Source organism: Hippocampus comes, unplaced genomic scaffold, assembly GCF_001891065.2.
Source record: "Hippocampus comes isolate QL1 unplaced genomic scaffold, H_comes_QL1_v1.1 scaffold68, whole genome shotgun sequence".
NCBI classification, from domain to species: domain Eukaryota; kingdom Metazoa; phylum Chordata; class Actinopteri; order Syngnathiformes; family Syngnathidae; genus Hippocampus; species Hippocampus comes.
The window spans coordinates 3,007,823-3,026,225 of NW_017805625.1; the positions used below are offsets into that span (position 1 = coordinate 3,007,823).

An 18,403-nucleotide genomic window follows, 5' to 3' on the forward strand; every position below is an offset into this window, starting at 1 on the left:
CTTGCCGAGCACTTCATTTTAGTGCTTCCTGGAATCGTAAAATTCACAGAAAGAAAAAGGGGGACATGTTCACAGAAGAAAGGGGTGGGGTGGGGTGGGGGCAATTGATGAAAGCCTGCTGTTTTTTAAACAAACCACTAGGGGGCTCTAATACCCAAGGAAAGATTTGATATTAACTCGTCGAGGAAGAGTCCTGACGTCCAATGAAAATACAGGTTATTCTGGTCCTGGCCAATCACGCGCCGGCGTGGAGGGGACGTTAATGAAAGATTCGTCTTGGGGGATGAGGGGCGGCACGAGGAGTCAGTGTTTGGTATTAATGAGGTACCATAAGGGAGCGCAAGTAAAACTGACCTGCCGAATTTCAACATGCTTTCCGCGACTTGCGTGTTCACATGGGGCTTGTTTGCGTGCGCGCTGGCGAGAAATTTCCACGGACAAAAGTCGTTTGTGGGGAGGCCGCCGAGGGAGTTGAGTGGTGATGAGGAGCGACACACATGGGAGAAGTTGGAGATGTCGGAACGCGGCGCGGCAGGACTGAATGAACACTCATGTCCGAGTTTTCCTGGAGTCGAGTCAGCGCTGTTCAACAACACTCACACTGTAAGTCTTTTTTAATTTTTTTTTTTTTAACATCCAGCATAATTATCCGCCCAGTAGTGGTTATACTAAAGCTTCGAGACCGTTAGCTGAGTCTGTACAAGTAAAGAGATGAAAAGTTCATCATTTGCAATTTATTTGGGGTTTTTTTTTGTATGACGTTTATACCTACAACATTACAAAACATTAATTTCATTATTCTTATTTAATTTTTAATGTTAATAATGTCCAATACAACCCACTAAAGTTTAGGTTTTACAAAGAAAATAACGCCCAGTTTTGATTGACGTTTTGAGATTCCTGTCTGGGGCCTTTGACACCCGTGTATCGCAAAGATTTGGAATATTAACCTTAAATATCAAAGTGAATTTGAGAAAATTCTCCTATTTCTTTAGCAATAGATGAACTTGAGATCCTAGTTGAGGATTTTGAACTAGAAAGTGAAACATCTCAACACTTGTAATTGTAAGAAGATTTGATATAGTTTAATAATAACATCTTTGTCATAAAATGCGTCACTCGTTCATCTGTACTGCAGCCTCCTCTGCTTACACTGACAGCAGTGGTACTGCAACTGGCAAGTGTTGATTTTGCACGTTCGGTTTCACCGTGAAGGAGGCTTAAACTTAATTTTATTTTTTTTGGAGGGGGGATAAAAACTGTCTTCCTCTCCTTCTCTCCCTTTCTGGTCCACTTTGATTCTTTTTCCTCACAATGCTCCAACAGGTTTGTAAGAAAATGTAGCTCATCGCATGAGAAGTGAGGGAAGGCACTCCAAACAATCATGATAGATGAAGCATTTTTATGTGATTCTGAGCATGTTGATTAAGACCTAACCACAAACCGAACCATTAATGATTGCTTTTAATCAAAGAAAGCGTAATCAATTTTTATCAAAGCGTTTGGGGGCACAGTACTTGGAAATTTCCCAGGCCTGTGTTCACCTAGTTGCAATTAATCAAACCATAAGATTTATGACGCTAGTTGTAGAACTGCAGCTGTGTATTCCAAACATGACCCTCTCGCGTAGTGAAATAAGTTGGCCACTATATTAAAACACAGTGTCCACATTTTTTCTTTCAAGGGCAGCACACATAAAACTCAAAGGGATGAAAGGGACTCTGATGTTATTAAATTTTAATTTATTTAACATGTTAAAGCTAGGGGGTACGGTGGTTGACTTCCCGTGTGGCGTTTGCATGTTCTCCCCATGCCTGTGTGGGTTTTCTAAAGGTATTTCGGTTTCCTGTCAGTGTCCAAAAAAAAAAAAACATGCATGGCAGGTTAATGGAACACCAAATTGTCCCTATGTGTGAATGGTTGTTTGTCTATGTGTGCCCTGCGATTGGCTGGCGACCAGTTCAGGGTGTACCCCGCCTACTTCCCGAAAGACAGCTCGGATAGGCTCCAGCACACCCGCGACCGACCCTCGTGAGGATCAGCGGATTACAAAATTGATGAATGGATATTAAAACTAGTTTATCAATCTGTCTATCCATCCATCCATCTATTGAGTGGTTAGCGCATCGACCTCACAGTGCAGAGGTGCGGAGTTCGATTCTGGCTTTGGCCTGTGCGGGTTTTCTGCGGGTTCTGCGGTTTCTTTCCACATTCCAACATGCATGGCAGGCTGATTGAACACTCAAAATTGTCCCGAGGTGTGAGTGTGAGCACAGATGGTTGTTCTTCTCTGTGTGACCTGTTATTGGCTGGCAACCGGTTCAGGGTGTCCACCGCCTACTGCCCGAAGACAGCTTGGATAGACTCCAGCACCCCCTGCGGCCCTTGCGAGGAGAAAGTGGATTGGGAAATGGATGGGGAGAGCGAGAGAGAGTGAGTTTTATCCTCGGCTATTTTTTTTTTGTTTGTTTTTTGGAGTGAAACATCGAAAGTGTTCTGATAAATTATAAAGTTATGAGAAATTTCTCTGACACTGATAATGGTCGCGGGTGAGCTGGAGCCTGGACTCGTTCATTAAATATCAATTGCATACTAAAACAAATTTTACCAATCATATGTGCTTTAATCCACTACACTGGGATTTCCCAACCTTTATTTATTGAGCCAGGGCCAGTTTTTTTAAAATATTTTTTATTTTGCCCCAACTCTTGGCTTGTTTAGTCGAACAAAAAGCTATTGCATGAATGGCAACGGGTGATTATGCACTTCCCTTCTGCTATCTAGTGGAAGAGCATTTACTGCTTCCCGACACTGGCATAGATAAATGTACTTAAAAAAAAAATGTTCCTTTGAAAATGTTGGATTATGTTCCACAGCACACCACGGCACAGTGGCTGGGAATAACTGCACTATACTTCACGTATTCCTGTGACCAATGTGTTTCTGTATGACAAGCACCTTTCTGTTCTCTGTCTATTTCTGTATTAACCTCACTGGATTAAAAAAAACAAACAAACATCTGAGACAATCTGTCTCTCACATGTTTGCAGTCATTTTCAAATAGTTCGTAATTATTTTAGGTTTATTGCATTGTGGATACAGCAGTTGTATTGTCACTTGTGCTAGAGTTGTGGAGTATAATGGTGGTTCTTTTTTCATTATAATTAATAAGTGGTCAAATGTTGAAAATTATTTGACTTTCAAAATAGCCTGTGGTTTTGATGATTTTTCATGTGGAAAATTAGTTTTGAAATGATAAGAACAACATTTTCACGAATCAGATTGCCACTGACTATGTAGTTTGGAGCCTCTTTTGGTGTCAATTAAAACGGATCATTCTTATCTTTGGAAATTTAATAATTGTGAATTCGATGGTGCAGGTGTACCTAATGAGGTGGCCATTGAGTGTAAGATGGTCTTCAGTCCAGACCAGTGATTCCCAACATTTATTGACCAGAGGCACACATTTCTTTAAAATTGTCGCAAAAAGAAGATATGTCAGTTTCATACTTCTTGCCATCTAATAGAAGATCAACTATTTGTTCTGTCTGTCACTACAAGTTGCTGGCATAGATAGATGGACAAAGATACATTATTTGTTATTAATACAAAATTTTCTCACTAGTTAAGTGAAATGTGTTAATTTGCCACAGCACACCGTCGGAGCTCTCACGGCACACTGGTTGGGAATCAGTGGTCCAGACCACATCCATTAGCAGCCAAGTAGGGATGGTGCGTGGCTTTTTGACAACACAAACGTTCCCGTGGTCTGGTAATTGGAGGTTCTTGGAAGAAGGACCGAGACAAAAAGACAACACGGTGGTATTCATTGTCCTTCCAAAACCAACTTAACAGCCTCGGTCTTCAATCACACGGACCTTCATTATTTCTTCCAGCGAGGCCAACACACATCGTCTGTGTTGCAAAAAAAAAAAGCGAGAGCTGATTGGCCTTGATGTCCAGAGGAATGTTCGGCACTACTCGGCTGGTTTGGCTTCCTGTTTGCTCATGTGTGTTTGCTCTGTTACCAACGTGGCTGCCTGGGTCACATATTGACGGCATGGAAAGGTTTGGCCAAGCTTACACACAACAACGCCCACCGTCACTCACGTTTTGCGTCGTGAATGGTGTCCTATCCGAGTTGCGCATATCCATAGTCGCACAAGAGTGTTTCCTAACTCGATTATCATAGTTTTACTGAAAGAAAAGTAAACGGTCCTATTTTAGTTTGACATTGGCAACCATACATGGCATAAACCAAAGCAAATATTCATGCATGAAAGACCCCACCAAATCAACAGACAATGATATGTATTATGATATGATATGATATGATGTATTAATATATATTCAATAGCCTGACTGCTGTCAGGCTATTGAATAGACGGTCCTGAAAACCTGGACTCACCCGCGCTCACCCATTTTTAATATGCTTATATTTATCTGTTCTATTGATATTTATTTATATACTTTTGGTCTTCTACTTTGTCCATTCCATAATTTTGCTGCTGTAAATTGAGAATTTTTCCATTGTGTGACAAATAAAGGTTTTCTTATCTTATTTTGTCTTATATTAGCGGTGCCACTGTGTTAAAATAAACCAGTTCTTAATTTAAGAGGCTTTGTAATGTATTCGTTTCATTTAATCAACTCCAAAAAGATTTCCATTGAAATATATTTAGTTTGATGGATGGATGTTGTATATTTTTAATTTATTTTTTTGAAGATACATTCAAAATTTGATAAAATGTTTACTTTCCATCTGTTTATTAGACACATGGATGAGTAGTCCTTTTTAATAAAGTTTGATTTGAACTGACAATATTCACCAGACTCCGACTCATAAATTACTTGATTGAATCTTTGCTCAACTCAAGCACTTGATGCTAATTTTAGCCCTTTCTGCTTGAGACTCCAGGGCGAGCTACATTTGCTACCCGAGGACTCAAGACGTCAGGGATACCTGGGCCGCCGGACTAGAGGAATACGTAATAATTTTCCCTCCACCGCGGGAATGAGTGCACACAGACTCTAACTGTGTTTTTGCCGTGGGTCCTCGTTCTTTCCATGCAACATTGCAGGCGCACAAGTATGTTTAGGATAGCTGTTAAGCGGAAGAAGACTTAGAGACGATTGGGAAAAGGACTTTGGAAAACTATCATCTCGCACCTTCTCACATTAGAAGATAAGTTATGGGCAAGGCAAGGCTTTACAGAAAATGTTACAAGCATTACAAGAAGAGGAAAAAAAACATTTCATAATGAGACGTTGCAAAAATCAATGTAAAATAATTAAGCAGCTAAATAAAAAAGCAATCGACAGGCAGTGATTTAAAAGATACTGTGCAGATTTCATGAGTAGGCACATGAGAAAAAAATGGTTTTCATCTGGAATTAAAAGTGTCTACATTTGGTGAAAGTTACATTTCTGCTGGCAGTTTGGTCCACTTTTTAGGCAGCATAACAGCTAAATGCTGCCTCACCGTGTTTAGTCTGAACACTGGTCTGGATCAGCTGACCCGAGTCCTTGGATTTGAGAGCACTGCTAGGTTTATATTCTCAGAAACATATCACAGATGCATTCTTGGCCAGGGATTTAAAATCTTTTCTGCGACTGACTGGAAGCCACGATGGACACTGTGAAAGTGGTGTGATGTGTTCAGATCTCTTAGTCCTGGTTAAAATTCTAGCTGCGGTATTCTGGATGAGCTGCAGCTGTTTAATGTTTTTTTGAGGGAAGTTTTGTTAAAAGGCCGTGAAAGTAATGCAGCCTACTAGAGATGAACGCATGGATGATTTTCTTCTGGACTTTGTGGGAGACAAAATTTTTCAATCCTGTTGATGTCTTTAATTTAAGTTGGTTCAAAGCTGCGTTGGCGACAGTTTTGATATGGCGGTTGAAGATGTGAATCTGTTAGCACTACCTAGTTACGAAGTTGGTCGGTGGTTTTGAGAGCCTGAGTCTCAAGATGTTTCACCTTCTTCTCTGTACTGCCAAACTGAATAATTTCAGTTTTGTCTTCATTTGTAGAAGAGTCTCACATCGAGGTGTTTATTTGCTCTCCACACTGGCACATTCAGTTTTTAGTCACGACCAAAGACTGTCAATTTTGCAAGATCACTATTTGCAAGACTACAAGTAAATTATTTTGGCATTTCCTCTGGTTTGGATAGGGCTCATCGCTTGGTTGTCGGTTGTGTCACGGTACCGCAAAGACCGAAAGACTTGTGATGTTATCAAATACGTTTGATGTTGCCGTAAGGCCAATACTAGGAAAAGACTAATCCAAAACAGCTGAGATTACCAATTTACACGAAACGATCGAGATGACGATAGCGCGCTGTCACTCCAGCGAAACTCTAAAACGTCCTTCTGACTTTCAGTTTTTAGTCTGAGACTGTAAAAATCATGGTGTTATAAAGCCAGCAATAAAGGATGCTGCTGAGGATGAGTGGGATTCACTTGCAGAGGAGGTGAAGAGCTCCCGCTATGACGACATCTGGAAGTGAGTCTCAAGAGTCTTTAAAAGTCCCCGTGAACGCCATAAAAAGGCGCTAGATTTGTTGCCAGTCACTTTTTGGGGGGAAAAAAGAGGCCGCTGGAGGGCTCTGAATACTGTGTCGAGACAAAGTACTAAGTTGGCAACACTCTAGTAAAAGGTCGCCGGGGACTGCAGAGCATGTTGCGCTAAATACGCGAAGATAACGTGTCTTAGTCCTGCAATGGGAAATTTTCTATTGTTTCAGTAGTAACGATACAGTCATTAGAAATTCAAACATCATTACTGACCGTTTTCAAATGTTCTTGTTAAATCATTTCACCCTGCGAGTGTTGGCTTTGTGTGGTTTTCATTAAAAAGGACTTTGCCTGTTTTAGTAATGGCTTTTTTTTTTCCCTTTCTTTTTGTTGTTGCCTCCTCCTCTCACTCCAAGCCTGTCGTCTATCCCCCCTGGCTGAAAAAATGTTGGGGTGGGGGGTGGGGGGCCGGGCAGTGGAGAGGTGAAGCTGGGTAGCAGCCAGCTGTTGGAGCAGCACGAAAAGCAGAAGAATTGAGAGGAGGAAAGAGTATAGAAAAGTCGTTCTTTTGTTGAATTTGCGATAAATGTCAGTTCACAAGCCAACGTGCATTTCTCTTCTAAATGAATGAAGATTGCGATCGTTTCATCGTTGGTGAATGAAACCACACCACTTAGCGCTTTGCGTGGCACTTTGAAGGGAGTGATTTACCGTCGAGGTTTCACGCGGACGTTTGTGTGATCTTACACAAGTGCACCCCGTCCTCGCTTTGTGTGATGTGGTCCAACTTGAGAGCGTCGGTGTGTTAGATCAGAGGCCTGTGTTTGACCTCCTCTTCTGATGTTTTACGTGCGCAAACATTGGCGGGGCGCAAAGGTCAACGCTCAGACCGAGAGGGAACAAGCCGCTCATTGTGTCAGCGGTCGACCTCTGTCGGAGGACCTCATCAGGCACCCTCCCACTGCCAAGCAGTCCCTGTGTTCTGTGTGTGGGTACAGACATTTTTTTTTTTTTTTGTGTGACTCACCAGTGAAATGTTAGGATTTAAGATCATTTGAGAGCTCATCCTGTAAGAGTCAACATTGTTTGGCTTTCAGTGAAATGTAGCTGGTTAAATCATCACTGAAGAATGGAGACTTCTCGCTGAGCCACCTTGTAAACGTTCCTGCTGGTTCAATGTAAAACAGGTGTGAAAGCAACTGACAGGAACGTCGGTCAAGATGCAGAGAGAAGATACAGTAGATCGTGGACGTTGTTGCAATGCGGTGACTCTGCAAGTGCTTTACAATAAATAAATACATGAAAAAATGGATTTTGCGGTATTTAATGCAATACTGTAATGTGAGGCCCAGATTGTTTTTGTCCACTTGGGGTTGCCATCCCCACATTTATGACTTTTTGAGTGTGTATGGTTCGAAAAGGCACAGCCTGGCCTGTTGAGTGAGAGTTGCGTGGCTGTTATTAGCCAGTCTGCTTGTTCAGTGACTCGGCGTTAATTTTGACCGTCAGCAACAAGTGTATAAATAAAGTTTTTTTACTCACCTTTTGTTTAATTAACCGATTGAATAAGAATAAGAAAACCTTTATTCGACTTAAAATGGTCTTGACAGTGGTCTGGCGCGACATCACATTCTAGCTAACGATGGTCAGCTAGATTCCATTTGCGAACATCAATATCTTCTTTTTAGGACTCTCAATGTGCAGTTGTGTTACACATAATGCTTTACCTTTGTTGTTAAGTGTGAAATTATCCCAAACTTTGGACTTCTCTGTTGTTTATGGATTCTTTCCTCCTGCCTCGCTGCCATCACACAAGTTTATTTTTTTTACACAAAATGGCGTGTGCAAACGCAGTAGCATTAGTCCATGTGGAACAATTAGATTTTTATTTCACTAATTTTCTAATTGAATTATTTCAGGTTAATCGTTGGAGCCCCGTATGCGGTGACATTGACCGCATGGTGTCGGATAAGTGATTGATTTTTCACGGTTTGTTACGTTTGCACGACCCCGATGCGTTACGATCGAGAGGTGATCTCAGTTGAATGACACTTGGAACAGTGAACGTGTGACGCGTGATATATTAAGGTGATGGAAAGTAACATCCACACTTTTGCATCGGGCCTGTATGCCGGGCCCTTTTCCGTCCGAGAGAACTTGCCCTGTGGCTTTATAGTACCCCCGACCACCTTATAAACATTGTTGCCTCCCTTCAAAAGAAGTAAGAAGGCGGCCAACTTACTAGTGCTTTAAAAAAAAAAAAGGATCATTGCCAGACTTGTTGCTTGAATCCCCCCCAAACACTTGAAGGCAACTCTGGATGAGTAAACTGGGACGTTGTCCGTTGCCAAGATGGTCATTAGTCTGTATGTTATGCAAGAAGGAGCTTTGGATTCAGAGCACTATAAACCCTTCTTGGACCAAATATCTGAATTGTAAACATTTACATTCGCTCTGAAGAGCGTAACAAGTCATTGGTACAGCCTGCTGCGGAGCGTGTGAGTGTGTCTTTGTTCCCGCTGTGCTTTGGGACATAACCGATTGTTTCCTTGTCTGGCTGCAGCTTTGTCATTTAGTTGAATGTAGGTCGCACTACACACACACACACACACACACACACACACAGACACACTCGCGCATTAACAGAAATTCCAGAAATGTGTACGGCCAGGACTGTTCTTTCCAAGCTATCATGGAAAGTGCGCACATGTTCTGGCGTCCGTGAGATGTTTTGCATAAATGATGACTGTACATTTCTTTAATTTGTTTTCTTTCTTCCTGCAGTTCAACTTCAAAGTGAGGACCATGGGCTCCCTGTCACTTGCTTGGGTGGGAGATGAAACAGGGGTGAGTCTGCTTTCATGGAAGCCAGTCGGTTTATCAAATGGACAGTGGAACCTTCAGCGTTGAACACAAATACAGTCAAACCTCGGTTTCTGAACATCTCTGTTGTCAACCAAATCGGATTTCGACCAGAAAATTTGAGATTTTTACGCCTCTGATTACGACTGAAAACCGGTTTTCGACCAAACTGAGCAAACCCGAATATGCCACTCGACTCCTCTCTGCTTCCTCGTGTAGCGTTCAGTGTGAGCAGACGTGTTTGTTGTGATTTACACAAATCTGACTTTTTTTGTTATTTCTGCATAGTGTATTAGCCCCTGATCAAGGGCTAATAAAATAGTTTCGGATTTCGAACAAATCGCTTTTCGAACAGCCTTCTGGAATGGATTATGGTCGAAAACCAAAGTACCGAACATGAAGACTAAGACAGGCTAACATTCCATTGTACATTTCATTCTTTTATTTTCTGCGGTCACTTCAGTTATACTGTGCTGAGTGGCCGGGATGTCTACATCACATGGCAATTTACTGAAAAATGTATTTCCAGTTCTTTGGTTATCATCTCACTTGTTGGTGTCACTCGGCCTGTCCACAACATTTACATCTTCAAATTTGGACCTGTCACTCATCTCAAGATGTTTTTTCCCTGCCAGGTGATTCTGGTGTTGACCACATTCCAGGTGCCTTTGTTCATGATGCGATTTGGCCAGTCCAACCTCTACAGGAGGTGAGCGCGACACTAAATATGGACACACAAGAACGATTTTTTTTTTTTTTTTTTTTTTTTTTTTTGGGTGCCATAACTGCATGAATCAAATGCATCTTTGTGTGTCTGTGTCAGTGAAGACTACGGGAAGACATTCACTGATGTGACCCACCTGATCAACCACACCTTCATCCAGACAGAGTTTGGCATTGCTGTCAGTCCAGATCACTCCGGCAAGGTGCTTCTCCGAAAAAGTTGTTCATTTTGGTATTTTGAATCGCTTGCAATCTTGGTCGAATAACTATTGGACAGTTTGTAAGGTATCCCTGCACTAAGTGATACGATCAAATAAGAACTTTATTCAAAAATCTGCCTTTAGATTGATAAAAATGCTCGATTTTGAGAAGATGTGAGATACTAATGAAACTACTGGTTGTTGTTAGTATTGTGGTTTTAAATTAATGGTTAATGTTTGTATATGGATTTACATGAACTAACCCAATCCTCTAAAATCTGTATTTACTTTCAGAAAAAAATGGATGTAAATTGAAATACACAGTTGGACACTTTGCATGTTTTCTTTCAGGTGATCCTGACGGCTGATGTGTCTGAAACTGGGGGATTTCGTCTATTTCGCTCGCGGAACTTTGGCCGGACCTTTGAGACATCAGAAGTACCTTTTGAGCCCTTAATTCAGATGCTGTACAACCCTGGAGACTGCAACATACTTCTGACTCTCAGCATCAGGGTAGCCGCAATCTCATCTGCTGTTAAATTGAAAGCACTAGCGCCCAATGTGATCAATGCACTTGATTAATTTGCATTTATAAGACAAGCACCAGTAGCACATGCTGAAGTAGACACAATGGAATAGTTAAAAGATGACACTTAACTACACAATGGTCTGTTTTTCCTCCCGCCAGTTGGATTTGTGGCTGTCAGAGGATTTTGGCGCCACCTGGCGGAAGATTCATGACAGTGTTTGTCTCGTCAGATGGTGAGAATTGTCACTTTTATCCAGATTAGGTATTTGGGAAACAAAATCAAGCTAATCACATCAGTAAATGAGCTGAATAAATCTCAGAATTCAATTATTTACAGTATAATTAATCATACACTACAATTATGAACATGCGACATTTAACCTCTCTGATAAAGTGAACGAAAACCGAGAATTGGTATTGCTCTTTGCTTTTCTTATAAGACAGATTGTTTTGCATGGAGCCCACTAAATGCTACAAATGTACTAAAATTCGTGTCTGGCTAGTCCAAGGATGAATAAGACGTATCAATTTTTTGTCACTTTTATTCCGAATGATTAAAGCCACATCAAAAAAATGTAATCATCCAATCACTGACATAGCGGCAGTCTTGTCTAAGTCGGTTTCCTCAAGACATTCTTGCATGTTTGTGTTTGTATGCGTTCCTTGTCCTGCGTTGTTATTCCAGCTGCACGCAATTTGCAGCGCTTGCCCTACTAGGGCTGCATTTACAACCCGATTTAACATGAGGTTGTGGTGTCAACCTGCGGTTGTATTCATTGCATTGTGGGAGCATTGCGATTGCGCCGTCTAACCGCAGCTGTCGTTTTGGCCTCTAAATAGCGTGCCGAGAGATGCACCGCAGGCTTCTGTTGGACTGCGTCGTGAGTCAGCAACATTTTTTTTTTTTTTTTTGCAATTTATAGATATTATCCAGCCCAATTTCCAAGAAAACGTTGGTTCCCTTTTCCCTGCGTATACTTAGACAGCACTTGGATTATAGCCTGGAATGGTTGTTTGCCGTAAAGAAACTACAAATTTCATCTCTCTGATTTAAACGCAGACAACTGCGCAACGTTGCAAAATGTTGACAAACCAAAGTTCACTCTTCATCCTATTTCTTGTTCTCGTGTACAGGGGTGCAAAGAATAGCATTTACTTCACGACAAACAACAACGGATCATGCAGTAAGTGTTGTCTTTCTCTCTCTCTCTCTCTCTCACACACACACACACACACACACACACACACACATGAAATTGAAATAAAGCTTCATAAGCCCGCCTTGTATCTGCCAGATGACAAAGGAATGTTGGAGTTAAGGAAAACGGTAGACTACGGCAAAAGCTTCCAGACGATCGCAACTAGAGTTTACTCGTTCGTGCTGGGGGGACGCTTTGTTTTTGCCTCCATCATGACCGGAAAGGTGACCATCTACAACATCTGACTCTTTTGTTACTAGTGTCACAAGTTCTTGTCTGACCTAACTAACATTGACCATTTGCGAGGTTTTAACAGTATCATTTCGTGTGTGTGAAATGTGGAAAAATATGGTACATTGATTTGTTTAATTTGTATTCTTCATGCATTTATTTTATTTTTGTTTAGGACACAGAGCGCATAATCCACGTTTCGGTGAATGGAGGAGAAGCGTGGAACATAGCTCAGCTTCCCGCAGTCAATCACGAGCAGTTTTATTCAATCCTGGCAGCCAATGAAAACATGATATTCATGCATGTGGACGACCCCGAAGGTCAGAACTATGTTGCTGATTCATAATTGCGATCAAATACAAAGCAAACAACGGCTCATTGCTACGACGGAGAAAGAACGAGACCAATTCGACATAGTATAGTGTCCAAAAGTTTTATTTGTGTGTGTTTCCCAGACTCCGGGATTGGAACGATCTATGTGTCTGATGACAGAGGAACCGTGTTCTCCAAGTCACTGGAGCGCCATCTCTACACCACCACAGGAAGTGACACTGACTTCACCACCATTACGTCACTCAGGGGTGTTTACATGACCAGCGTACTTTCAGAGGGTAAGCCGGCGCACTTAATGACATTGTGGGAAGGAGTGTTTGGGAACAGCCTGGTGCAGGGTCCATAAAACATATGAACAAACAGACAAAGTTAATGAGCACTTTTTATTCCCCCAAAAGAACATTTTGAAGATTTGTTTTTTTTTAATTAGCCGGCAAAATTATTTGTGTCATTTATTGTGTCAAATTTTCCTTTTCAAATATATGTTGTTGTCCCCCGCCCCAATTCCCGGGCTGTCAAGTGAATCTCAAAGAAACAGGTTGTGCTTTTATAACAATTGCTCATTTTGGTCAGTCAGAATCCTAAAGACCATCATTTTCTGAAAAGGCACCGTAATTATTGATATGACACACATTAGAGTACAGACCACTGCCAGTGGTGAAAAGTCATAAATGTATGACTAATGTGATCCAAAGAAATGTATCAGCCATATCTGAGTAGTTATGTTATTCACAAAGAGGTTGCCAACTCTTACACATGGTAACGCTTTCCTCTGCTGGGCCTAATGAAAAAAATGAATCATTCGATCATGACAACATTTAATTGGCCCCTGACGTACCCCTCCAATGATGGAAATTGTAGTCATTTTTGTGTAATGCTGCTAATTAACAAGATTAACAAGCAAAGTAGTCGTGTCATTCAAAACCTCACAATGGCATTTAAAAAAAAAAAAAGAGTTGGCGATTTTGAAGATTTTTCACCAATAGTTAAATAGTTGTCATTTAAAAACTCAAACGTTGCATAACAACTTGTGTCTATGTAGATGGAACAGTGGAGACCATGATCACCTTCGACCAAGGAGCGCGATGGCAGATACTGCGCCGACCGCAAAACAGCCATTGTGACACTGAAACCTCCACCAACCGGCCAAACAGAGTGAGCGAGTAGCTCGACGACTCCCGAAAATGCAAACGGGCGACGCCCAACTAGCCGTGTTCCACTTCCACTTGTGTCTTTAGTGTCGACTCCACATCCACTCCACTTTCAGCACAGCCATGAAGATGAATGTCCCCATGTTGCCGCTCTCGCAGCCGAGTGCAGTGGGCCTCATTCTTGCTCATGGTATCGAACACCCGGAGAACTTTCTGAATGAGATTTTGTCTTATTTCCCATAACACGTTCCTCTCTTCAGGCAGCGTGGGGGATGGCGAGTCGGCTGTCACGCCTGACGTTTACGTATCTGACGACGGCGGCTACTCGTGGTCGCTGTCCCTTACTGGTCCTCATCACTACGCTATACTGGACTCCGGGGCTCTTCTCGTGGCGGTGGAGCACACCAACTTCCCCGTCAATCAAATCAAGTGAGGAGAGATGCGGCGCAGCAATTGGCATTCATCTGCAGGACTCCTCACTCGAGGTCTGTTGTCCCCTTCAATCCAGGTTTTCCACTGATGAAGGACGGTGCTGGCGCACATATAACTTTACCAGTGACCGCTTCCACTTCAGCGGAATGGACAGCGAACCGGGCTCCCGCTCCTTGAACGTCAGCCTGTGGGGCTACAGAAATGACTTTACCAAATGGGTGGTGATCACCATTGACTTCAGGAATCTCCTCAGCCGAGATTGTGAGTGATTACGTGAGAAGATTGAGCAAGAAGGTCGTTGCATTTTGGGCAAGACTGTTTATACGCTGCGAGTGTACGTGCAGGTAACGACGCGGACTACGTGCCGTGGTTGGCGCACTCCGCCGACCCCGACCGCTCCACTGACGGCTGTGTGTTAGGCTACAAGGAGACCTTCCAACGCTTGAGGAAAGACTCTGCCTGCTGGAACGGGAGGCGGTTCAGTGGCAGGCAACGTCTGTCTCCTTGCACTTGTACACTGGATGATTATCAATGGTACTGCATGTCGCCACCTATGGACAAAGTTATTTTTGTTTTCTTTTTAGCCCAACTTTGGGTGCCCGTTGTCACTCCAAAAAATGTATTGTAAATTCCAGAGTATAGTCCTCTTATCTTACCAGTCCATGGTGACGCTGGTAGAGTTACTCCGTCACTTTTGTGTTCTTTTGTCGATAATGGAAATCATGATGTCTTTTTTGGCACACTTTATATGGGGAATCACTGCTTTGAAACACATTTGACTCTGCTTTGTCCCATAGTGACTTTGGATACTTCCGACCTGAGAACAGTTCGGAGTGTGTGGAGCAGGAGGAGATGAAGGGTCATCCTCTGGAGTTTTGTCTCAATGGAACCACTGAAGAGCTACAGACCAGTGGGTGAGTATCTCTTGCTGCTGTTTTTTTTAAACACCAAAAAGTCAGTAGCGTAATTCCTAGTTCCTATATTTTGTTCTTCTACTTCTTCCTTTCATAACTTTGCTGCTGTGAATTGGGAATTTCTCCATTGCGAGACTAATAAAGGATTTCTTAATTCAATTTACAATCCTAGTTGCAAAACATTAGTTTTCTCCACAATAAAAATAGTAGCAGATTTTCACATAAAATATCCATCAGGCTCAGTTGTGTTTTTACATTTAATGTTGTATTATTGTCTTCCGTTTAAGTTACCGGAAGATTCCAGGAGACCTGTGCACTGGTGGTTTCCAGCCTGTAAGAAAGGAGACTGACCTGAGGAGGAGGTGCACCAGTGATGCTCTTCATCCATTTTCTCTGGTTGGTGCCACTCATTTTAATTAAAATGAAATACTGTAATGTTCTATCTGCAGCGCGCACATCATCATGCATTTTATCTTGTGACACAGTTACAATCCGTGTTTCCTCCAGTTCTAGCCTTTGCTCTAAAAGACCGCATTTGTCAATTAATTATTCCCGAATGAACATCGTGGTGGCCTTTTGAGTTAGAAATTGTTTTTTTTTTATACATCCCCTCAAATAAAAGTTGTATCTTTAGTGAATGCCTGATACTTGCTGCTGTCAACCAAATGAATACCATACCTCGAATAAAATCTATATCTCAGTATACTACAGATGAGTAAATACAGTAAACGCCCCCGGTGGCTATTTTAGGAACTACAGTATATTTTAATTCAATTCAAGTTTTAGGCAACGTGATATGAAAAATTCAGTCTTCATATTCTGTTCCTGCCTTTCTGTCAGACGGAAAGCAACGCGTCGAATGCTGCGATCATTGCCGTGGTTGTCATAGCCATGCTTCTGATGAGCGCTGTCGTGGGCGTGTGGGTGGTCAAGAAATACGTCTGCGGTGGACGGTCAGTCAGCTACGTTTCTGCTGTAGGCCATTACACGTTATTTTCCCGCATCTCTTAATATGTGGTGATGTCTTTGTCAGGTTCCTTGTGCACCGCTACTCTGTCATGAGAGAACACGCCGAAGCTAACAAAATAGAAGGGGTTGATGACGTTGATGCCCAGTACATGGAAACAGGAACACATGCAGCACAGTGCAATGAGGATTCAGATCAGGTATCTCAAGACACTGTGAAATGTCCCGTTTTTGTAATTTAAAGTATTTTCTGGAGTTTGTTTGTTTTTCCTCTCAGGACCTCTTGGAATAAATTGGACATTTTGACCCCCTCCACTCCTCACTGATGCCTGCTTGTCCCGCATGCTGATTAAAATCTGCTTCTCAATTTTCGCTACCCCCTGGTGACCGGAAGATGCAACAGCAGCGGGTTGAATGATCACATGGTTGAGGTTCTCACACAGACAAGACCACAGCGACAAACCAATCGAATGTGGAGGGGTGGGGGGTGGGGGGGGGGTAGTCGGCACAAAACAAAAGAAAGGCTCTGAAGTTCCAGCAGGGCTTGAATTGTTTCTGTCAGGATGTCGGAGTGTCAAATTGTGCTCTAAGAGACAGCGTTTGGCATTTGACAATGCACTCAGAGGAATTTGAGATGTTTTAGCTTCCAGTGTTATGGAACAATCAAGTAATAGAATACAGCTACTGAGAAAAAAAATCCTAAATATAATTACTTTTTCCATCTTCAAAATATTTTTGTATTCCGTACATTTAAAACTTGTGCATTAATATACCGTAGTCATGTACAGTCGACGTTTCGATGTGCAGTTTCACCTCAAGCGGGCTGTGGTATTTTTTTTTTTTTCTTTGACAGCTAAGCTGTTTAAATTTTTTTTGTGTGTGTGTGTGTGTGTGTGTTGTATTTTTTTTTTTACTTCCCCCCCCTCCCAAGACAAGCACTTTTGATTTGAATAACATCTGTGAGCAGTAGCATTTAAATGTCCTCTCCCAGTGTGTCATGATTTTTCACTTTTGACTGAAGACAGTTGAGCTTTTGAAATAATCACGTTGGGGGATGCACTTTAGATGTCACTCTTTTAGCGCACACTGTTTGCTTGTATTGTATGAAGCTAAAACTACAACATATAGATTCTTCCAATGACGCACCCTAAATGTCAGCAAAATAGTCCTGTCCAGTTAGTCCAGTATTATGCTTCACAAATATTTTGTTTAGTTTACTCTTATTCTCCGACACACATGAAAACCATGCAATTCAATTAAATACAAACCAGAAATAGGAAGAAGAAAAATATGCTCGTGTGCCAGTCCAGTATGAAGTTTGGAATGAATGTTCAAATCAAGTGTTCTTTGAGGCTTGGGAACGCAAAGCATCACAATGTTAGATATTTTTGCTCCCCATTTTTGTGCAGTGAAAACATAAGACTTGAATTAATTGCCAAAGCACTTTTATGGTTATGTTTTCTAATTGTAGAGATGAATCCACCATAGCCTAGCAATTAACATGAAGGCAATACTAACTCAAAAACGTTACTTGAAAATTATTTTTAAAGAAAACATACCGATTTATTGTTCTACTGTGTATATCTATCGATAGATATGGTTGTGTGTTTTATATTTCCCCTCATCAGTTAACGTGTTTCATGATATTAAAGTGGATGCAGGTACAAAAAAGATAAGCAAGGCTCAACTGTTTTGTTGTTATACATACTGGTACACTTCATCCTGTATATGCATATATTTTTATATAATATGTACATCTTCTCATCATAAGCGCTGAAATTTAACATACAGGCAAGGCTTGTCTCTTCTCGTAGAGGTGATTAATATTCCAGCAGATAAGCTATATGCAGTAGAATTTGGCCTCGTAGACAGGCATATTCTCAAGGACTGTTTGTCAGGTATGAGAGCAACTACACATGCTTGATGTCTCCATATACTCGATAGGTATTTACTGGAGTTCATGATTAATATTTTTGTACTGTATCTACACATCTGTGAAAAAAAAACGCATTCTTGTCACATACATAATACATGGTACCATGCTCCTATTAGTCTATTTGAATTGAGACTGTCATGTTTTCTTGACATTGCTGTGATAAGACCAGTGAGGAAGCATATTTGAATGAAACATTTCTCATAGTACAGATTGGTTAACATTTGTATGTCTTTTTTTGAATTATATTCTTGATGAATTAAATGTCTCTTTAAAATACATTTTGTACTCTGATTTTGTTTGGTCACAACTCCAACTTTATTTATTTTAATGCGCTTTAGAACAGCCATTGCTCCATACAAGGTGTTGTATATGGAGTAAGAATCAGTCATATAATGACAAAGACAGTGAAAA

At 41.5% G+C, this 18,403-nt stretch overlaps 1 protein-coding gene across 1 annotated transcript; it reads left to right on the forward strand.

The window, feature by feature from the left end:
* The first annotated feature begins 245 nt into the window (after positions 1 to 245).
* LOC109522482 (sortilin-like) lies at positions 246 to 18,270 on the forward strand. The gene is made up of 20 exons (XM_019881093.1): positions 246 to 603; positions 9,301 to 9,363; positions 10,014 to 10,087; positions 10,202 to 10,304; positions 10,653 to 10,814; positions 10,990 to 11,063; positions 11,965 to 12,014; positions 12,126 to 12,253; positions 12,436 to 12,580; positions 12,716 to 12,871; positions 13,636 to 13,748; positions 13,832 to 13,934; positions 14,005 to 14,173; positions 14,253 to 14,437; positions 14,521 to 14,710; positions 14,974 to 15,090; positions 15,378 to 15,486; positions 15,931 to 16,043; positions 16,124 to 16,256; positions 16,334 to 18,270. The coding sequence occupies exons 1-20, from the start codon at positions 370 to 372 to the stop codon at positions 16,346 to 16,348; spliced, it is 2,436 nt and encodes an 811-aa protein (XP_019736652.1). The 5' UTR covers positions 246 to 369; the 3' UTR covers positions 16,349 to 18,270.
* The last annotated feature ends 133 nt before the right edge of the window (positions 18,271 to 18,403 follow it).